The 8,252-nt window shown below is 54.3% G+C and overlaps 1 protein-coding gene across 1 annotated transcript in view; it reads right to left on the bottom strand.

The window, feature by feature from the left end:
- PLEKHG5 (pleckstrin homology and RhoGEF domain containing G5) overlaps nucleotides 1-7,673 on the bottom strand; it is a 37,320-nt gene extending 29,647 nt beyond the window's left edge. The window contains 1 exon segment of the mRNA XM_014586600.2: nucleotides 7,361-7,673. Within this exon segment, the coding sequence (XP_014442086.1) occupies nucleotides 7,361-7,384 (24 nt within the window). The 5' untranslated portion in view covers nucleotides 7,385-7,673.
- Between the last annotated feature and the right edge of the window lie 579 nt (nucleotides 7,674-8,252).

Here is an 8,252-nt window from a genome sequence, read left to right as displayed (position 1 = left end):
TGGGCGGGGGGGGGGACCCATTTCTCTACAGATCTCCTGTAGGTTCGAAGTCCATGGTCATTGACCTAGGCTTGATGGTAGCAGCTCGCCAGCTCTGAGGTTAGGATCTGCAACAGGAAACTGCCCAGGCCAGCAAGTGGAGTCCAAGGGGCCCGAAGGGCCCAGGATAGGGACCCCAGGCAAAACCGCCCTAGGAGTCGTCCCAAGGCAGGCTCTGTGGCTCCATTATGAATAGCAGGATTTTAAACAGCGCCCTCCGTGGTGCCCTAGAAACGACCTGCCTTTCTCTGAGACCCTCTATTTTTTCCTGGCCCATACCTGGCATAGCTGAAAACCATTCCATTTCATCCTGGCTGTTCCCAGCACCCTTGGCCTCCTAACACCACCTGCCCAATTTTGGAATAATTGCTCCCCTGACTGGGGTGGGAGAAGCGTGTGGAGATGCAGGGCGAGCCGAGGAGGCAAGCTACCTTCTCCAAGCACACTTCCTCTCTTCCCTCACTATGCACAGAGCTAGGAGGGGTGGGCCTCAGGTCCACTAGCATTTCCTGCACTTTGAAATTTCTATGCTACGGACCCTCTGGCCCTGACCAGGCCAGGACTTCCGGACAGCTAGCGCCCCCTCCTGGCAGAAGCTGCTCCCCCAGCAGCACTAGCTCCTTGAGCGGGGCCCTTAGGGCAGCTCCTCTTCTCTGCCCCTATTTGGTGGACCAAGCATCTCAGGCCTTCACCTCCTGCCCCTGAAATTACTTAGCCACAGCCCAGTAACTGCCCTTGCATTGCTTCTTTGCAGACAGGACCACCACCTGTCTAGCTGACAAGCATCTGAAGGGCCCAGTAACCTCCAAAGATCTCCCCAGCCTGGCCATTCCCAAAGGCACCCTGGTCTCCAGCCTCTTACCCCCAAGCAATGCCCAGGAGAATAGATGAGTCTCTCTCCCTAATTATTCACTACATCCTGCCCATTCTTTCTCCACAGGGATGGCAGATCCACCCCTTCCTCTCCAAGCGCAGTGCTGTCTGGCCCTCCCTCCCCTAGACACACGCACCCTGACTCATCTCGGCCACCTCACAGTCCATTGTTAAGCTGGAAGAGGACTCTGAGGTCATCAAGTCCACCCTGCACTCCACCTTGCAGGCCCCTCTTCATGTCCCTTTCTATCTCTGCTTGGATATGTCTGGGGATTTACACTACCTCTGTAGGTATACTGCCTATACGTCTGGGGAATAGCTCTGGCTGTGGGAAGTTCTTTCCTACAATGAACCAAACTCATCACTCTGGCAAGGCCCCTGGGAGCCACACAGAAAAACTCACCCTGCTTTCCTCCTGATGGCTCCTTAGAGGACAGGTAGACCTAGCCTGAGTCTGGGTCTCGCCTTGGTGGGTTGCTTCGCCAGCTCGCTTCTGATGCCTCATTTATGCAATCGAAATAGGGCAGTCCTGCTTGCACAGGGTGGGAGTGAGGGCATGCAGGATCCTGGCCTGATCTACAGTAGGCGCTGAATAAGTGGTGGCTGCTAAAATACATTTGCCTGAGTATTATGCTTCCAGGTTCCCATTTCCAGCATAGACAACTTCCTCCCACTCTTTTTTTTCCTGCTATTTTTTTTTTTTGGTTATAGTTTAATTTTGTTTACTTTTTATCTCTCTGGTGTGCACTCACCAGAGAGAGATAGAGGAAGAAGAAAAGTGGGAAATCACCCCCCAGCAGAAATGGCTACACCACAATCCCTTCTCCTCTTGGAATTTTGGGCATCCATGATTTTCAAGGCAGAGATCCAGGACTCAAACCATGCGATCTGTCATGTGGATCTAGTGCCTTAACCGTCATGCCACCTGCTGGCCCCTTCTTCTAATTTTGCCAGAAGACATGTGTACTTAAAGAGAGAGACACAGAGTGAAGGAGAGGGGAAAAGTGCTCCCTGATGGGGCATGGTCAGGCCGTGATCCATTCTCCATTTCTCCACCCTGTTGGGGTTTGTGGTGCATGTGTGTGCAACTCCCCTGGGGGGAGTCTGGTGTGTTTTTCATGCCAATGGGGTCAGGATTTGAACCATGTGGTCTGCCATGTGGGATCCAGCTCCCACAATCACTAGGCCATGGGTCCAGCTCACCATCTCCAAGTTGTTGGGGTTTTTTTTTTTAACCTTTTTTTGGGAGAGGTTTTTCCTATAGGGCACATGCACTCGCAAGAAAGACAGAGACAGAGAGACAGAAAGCGAGAAATCACCCCCCGGGGTGATGGCCACACCGCAATCCCTTCTCCTCCATTCTCCTCTCAGGATCTTGGGCAAACATGCACACGCGCCCGGCGTGAGTTTAAGCCACCAGGTCCAGGACTCAAACTGCGGTCGACTACATGGGAGTCCAGCAACATAGCCATTACGCTAACTGCTGGTCCTAATCTCCAAGTTTTTTATTCCCTCAAATGTGATGAACCTGGACCAGCTCTGTGGCCTGGTGGCTGAGGCAGCCAGATCCCACATGGCCAACCACACAGTTCAAGTCCCAGCCCCAAGGGCTTGGGAAACACACTGGATGCATGTGCATACGTGCCCAAAGTATGGAAAGGAAGGAGAGATGGAGAAGGAATTGTGGTGCGACTGTCCCCTAAGGGAACAGTCCTTCCCTCTTTCTGTGTCTCTCCAGCAAGTACATGTGCCTGCTACTGAGTCATCGGAAAAGTCATGACATACTGTTCTATGCGAAAATGTGAAACGATTTTTCCAATCACCCAATAACACAAAAAAGAAAAAGTGATCCTGCATGCCTTGTGGTCCAGCATGAGCCCCCCATCACCTCCTCTTTTGACTTGGAGTGCCCTGAGCAGACTTTAACCAGAATGCCTAGCAAGGAGCTAGGGAGTCCAGACACTGTCCTACAGCGACCACCATATCGTCATCCTGCCTGTCTCAACTGGCCTTTGGGAGAGAGATGACCAAACACTTCCTCCATCTCCCCACACTCTGAGCTCTCCCTGTCCTGGGAACACAAAGGGCATGTGACAAACATCTGTCCAGCTGAGCAGGTGCAGCGAGGACTGGGATTCAGCCAGGGAGGGCTCAGATCACAGGGAGAGTAGGGAGGGTACACCTGTAGTCTAGGGGGAGCTTATCTTCCCTACATGGTAAATAAGTTACATGATCTAGGGCCAGTCTGCGGCGTAATGGTTCCCACGTGGCCAACTGTGCAGCTTGAGTCCTGGACCAGAAGCTTGAAAATCACACTGAGTATGTATGTGCGCATGCCCAAAATCCAGACAGGAGAACGGAGAGAAAGGGAGAAGTGATTACAACATGGTCACCCGCCCCCCTTTCTTTCCCTCTCTCTGTTTCCAGCAAGCTCACATGTCCTGTAGTATTTTTCTTAAATTATTATAAAAAAGTACATGATTGGGCTCAGACAAGTGTCGCAATGTGCCCAGGTTGGACAGGAGTGGGCTTGACCCTGGAAGTCACAGGTGTGAGCCACACTACACATCTTCCTTCTAGGGAGGGGCAGGGACCCCACTTCTCTCCCAGGGGCTTTGGGTCACACAGTCCAGATCCCTCACCTGGACCTACAAGGTGCCCCTGTTCAGCCTGCCTCTTTCTCCCCCAACCCCCTTCTCCCTCTTCTCCTTGGCCTCATTTACTCCTTTTTATTTTTTTTTAAAGAATTATTTCCTTTATTTTATTTATCATTATTGTTATTTTTAATTTGACCAAAGTGAGACACTCAAAAAGAGGCAGTGAGAAAGCAAGCTGCCAATTCTAGGGCTTGAACCATGATCAGCCATGTGGGAGTCCAATGCCTTTAACCACCACACCACCTGCCGACCTCCTCATTTATTCTTTACACCACCCAACACCCCTCTCCTGCTCAGTCAGCTTTCCTCCATCTCAATACTCCTTAGTTCACAAGACTCTAGCCACCTCCTCCAGGAAGGCCATCCTGGTTATTCCATACCCCCATCTAAATTTCAGGGGCAGGAGGTAGAGTGGGGTGGTTGATTCATCTCAAAGCCCAGTACCCAGGAAAGCCTCACACAAAACCTCTAGTGTGGACCCAGAAGTGGAAGGGTCCTGTCCTGTTTAAAGCTGGCCCTACCCCAGAGTAACCTGGGGGACTAGTTGGGCAACCAAAATCTTCACTTCCATTTCCTCCTCCTGTCTACACAGCTGGGATGCCAGCTCTAGGGGGCATTCCCTCTGTTCCATGGAGATGTTCTGGGGCGTAGAACTGGGCCTGGCTCCAGCAGACTCTCAGAGTTCATCTGGCAAATGAATGAATGAAGTCATCTCCTTCAGCACACTAGCCACGAGTGGGGCATCCGAGTAGACGGCCCTCAGGCCAGGACGAGCTCTGCCCATCATACTGTGTGAGGCAGGCAAGCTCCTCCCCGTTTCCTTACCTTTCCGGCGGTAATAAGAAAGCTTTTCCCCTGAGGTGCTCAGGAGGATTCACTGAGACTGGCACAAAAGCATGTTCAGTGGGAACCAGCAGTTAGCGTAATGGCTATGTCGCTGGACTCCCACGTAGTCGACCGCGGTTTGTGTCCTGGACCCGGTGGCTTAGAACTCACGCCGGGCGCGCGTGTGTGCATGCCCAAGATCCCGAGAGGAGAATGGAGGAGAAGGGATTGCGGCGTGACCATCCCCCCTGGGGGGTGATTTCTTGCTTTCTGTCTCTATGTCTCTCTCTGTGTGTCTGGCGAGCGCACGTGCCCTATAATGAAAACCTCTCCAAAAAAAAAAAAAAAGCACGTTCAGTCAGTAACGGTAACTGTCAATGGTCAGCAATGACACCCTGCTCCTCTGTCATCACACTTGAGTGTCCCTCACCTTCTCTCACCTCCTGCCCCTGCACTTCTGTCTGTGGCAGTTCTCTCTTCCTGGAGCCCTCTGCCCTGCCTGTCCATGGTTTCACACCCTCCAGAGACCACCTGCCTAGGACATCCCCCTGCAGTCGTTCAAACATCTCCGTTTCCACAGTGAATCTGTGCCATTTGTTCCAAAAGAGGTCCTAGAAGCGGCAGGGCCCGGACTCCGCTTTGCAGGCTGGGTGACCCTCTGGCGCTGATGCCAATGTCAGCTATGCTGAGTCCTAGGCAGGCCAGGCCAGGCCAAGGCTGGGGTCTGGAGCCTGCAGAGGGCCCACGCCTGCTCTGAGACCATCTCTCTTCTCACAGTGCTCACCTCTATGCTGCCTGGGCCCTCTGACCCCTGCCCCTGCCCATGGCAGCATGGGGACTTGTCCTGGGAGCAGCTGCTCAGAGGAAGATAGGGACAGTGCGCCAGGTCAGACAGTGGCCCCAGAGTTTCGCAAGCTCCTGGCAGGATGTGTCAGGGGAGCTAAGGGCAGTTCGTTGCCAGGAGCCCCCATCTGGGGAAGAGGCAACCAGCCAAACCACCATCCGTGCCAGCAGATTGTATCTGACATCACAGCGGCCCCCTTGCCTGGTGACCACAGCAACTGGAGCTTCCCCCACCTCCTCCGCCCCCAGAACAGTCCTCCATGTTCCTTCTAACCATGGTCCTCCTGTGCAGAATGAATGTGCATGTGTCTGGGTGGAAGTGGGGGTGCAGGGGAGCTGGGGGGAGGGAAGGTGGCATTTTACATTTCCTGCAGCTGGCAGAGTAAGCTGCACAGTGGTTAAGAACACAGGCTCTGACATCACACAGACCTGGGGGCTGGGTTCAGACCCTAGTTCTCAGGCTGGCTGGTGGCGCAGAGGTAACGCAACGCTCTACGATGCTGGGCTCACCTGGGAAGGTCCCTTGTTTGCATCCCGAGGTCTCCCTGCATATGCCAGACACGCAAGCACAAGCCTATGACCCTGGCTGGCTGAGCCTGGGGATGGATCGTGGGGTGAGGACCTTGTTGGGATACCTCTCCAAATCTCTTTCTCTCATGGAAGATATAATTAAGCTAAACTTTAAAAAATCCAGGGCTGGCTCCATAGCCCAACTATAATGCACTGCTAAGAGAAGCCAGATCCCACATGGTTCAAATCCTCAACCCCGTCTGCTTAAACACACTGGACATGTGTGCAAGTACCCACACTCCAACAGGCTGGAGGGCTAGAGAACAGGCATTGTGGGGTGACCCGACTCTGGAGGGTGCTCATCCCACCCTCTGTCTCACTCTCACTCTCTGTGTGTTTGTGCACACACTCTATCATAAATAGAGCAAAAACATAAACAAAAATCCTATCTCTCCTGCCTCCTAGCGATGTATTCTCCAGTGAGACACTTCACCTCTTTGAGCCTCAGTTTCCTGATCTGTAAGTGGGAACAAGGGCAGAACCCATCCCAGCCAGTGAGTTCTCAGTGCCCGGGTCTGACAGGAAGTGATTCTATTGTCACTCAAATGCTTGCTGGGAGAGGACAACCTGCCCATCTCTCATGAGCTGTGGGTCTCAGCCAAGTCACAGCCTCTCCGAACCTTGGTGTCATCATCTGAAAAACGGGGTAATGATGCCTTCCCTGCAAAGTGGTCACGGGCAGAGCATAAAGCACAGAAGGTGTGTGGCATAGAACCGGCATGTCATAGACAGAAATGCCCAGCCAATTTTTTTTTTTTTTAGATTTTTCCCACAGAGTGCATGCACCCGCCACATAAGAGACAGAGAAAGTAAGAAATCACCCCCCAGAGGGGATGGCCATGCCACAGTCCCTTCTTCATTCTCCTCTCAGGATTTGGGGCATGCACACACACATGCCTGGTGTGTTTTTCAAGCCGCAAAGTCTAGGACTCAAACCGTGGAGTTGGCCACCGTGGGATCCAGTGCCTCAACCACCACGCTACCTGCTGGCCCCAGGCAGTATTTTCATTGTTATCTCTCTTCTGGACCCCTTTTTCTCTTCATGTTGTGTCCCACTACTGGCTCATGGGTCCTGGGATCCCCTTCTTCCTTCTGACATCCCCATGGCCATGGTCATGCTCATCAAGTCCAAAATGTCCCCAACCCATTTCCAGGCCTGAAGAGTGGCAGGTGTCACAGGAGAGTGCTGGTTGGGCACTGGGAGGGGACCTCGGGGAAACCACTTCTCCTTGCTAAGCCTTAGCTTCCTCATCTGTAACATGGGGCTGCAGCTCCGGCCACCTCTGGGCTGCTGTAAGGACCACAGTGCAGCAAAAGGTTTTGGGACACCCCTGCTCCCCTGTTCTTGCAGAACTCCCCCCTCTCCGCTGTCCCTGAGCCAGAGCCCCTTGCCTCCTAAACCAGCCATCCTGTGGCCCTCCTCTCCCCTGTACCCAGAGGACTCTGTGGCTCAACCAGCTACACTCTTGCCACAGTGCCGTGGATATCCTGTGCTTGACTGGGAGGGTAGAGCCGGGTCCCCTCCACCCCCTGCCCGCCCCCAGCCTCCCTACCTTGGCTGCCCGCCCCTTGTCCATGCAGGCGGGGTTCTGACAGAGCAGTCCCTTCTCCTCGGCCTGGCTCTGGTCGTCTGCAGAGGAGGAGCAGAGGGTATCAGTCAAGCAGGGGCATTTGGGTTCCCCTGGGCTCCAGTGGCCTCCTGACCAGAGGTTGGGTGGGGCAGTCTCCTCGGTCCTCCCTTCAAAGGAGGTCAGTGTCCCTTTCTCTTTCAAATGCCAACTTATCTGCAGGGATCTGTTTGCAGAGCCCTTTTCTTGCTGCACTTCCCCAGGGAAATTATCCAGATTCCACCAGGAGAGAACGTTTTTTTGGAAATAAGCTGTTCACTCCCTGGGTCCCACAGTGTGCAAGGGGGTGGTTTATAGTGATCTTCAGAGGCCCCAGATTTTCTGGGGGATCCCAGCAGAGAGGGGGAGGGGATAAGTGGCTCCAGACTGCCTGTTAACCCTGCCCTCCATTCCCCTTAGGGACAGACAACCTCCCTAAAGACCGGGTAACACCCCCTGTTGTCGATCTTTGACCCTGAATCTGGCCCCCCCTCAGCTGACTCTCTTCCTGAGGGCTGGGGAGCAGCAGCGGGAGGGGGCAGGGGAGCGGGCAAAAAGGCTGCCCCTGGCAAACTAGCACGATGCAGTGGGGAGAAGGGAGGGAAGCGGCCCCGACATGGGGACAGAGTTTGGGACCCCGTGGCCCTGAGCCAAAGCCAGCGTCCACTTCCCCGCTAGAGCAGGCCCTCTCGAGGATGGGGCGTGAAGCCCCCTCTCGCTAAAGAGAGGGAGTCGCCCGCGCTCTCCCGGGACCTCCCCTACCCACCGCGCGGCGGCCCTCCCTGCGCCCCCCAGGCTGCTCGGCAGCCGGCCTGCACCGAGGGGCCCAGGCGCCAGC

The sequence above is a fragment of the Tupaia chinensis genome, unplaced genomic scaffold (assembly GCF_000334495.1).
Source record: "Tupaia chinensis unplaced genomic scaffold, TupChi_1.0 Scaffold000146_1, whole genome shotgun sequence".
NCBI lineage: Eukaryota > Metazoa > Chordata > Mammalia > Scandentia > Tupaiidae > Tupaia > Tupaia belangeri.
The sequence above is the reverse complement of the archived record's forward strand: the minus strand, read 5'-3'. Positions and strand labels throughout refer to the sequence as shown.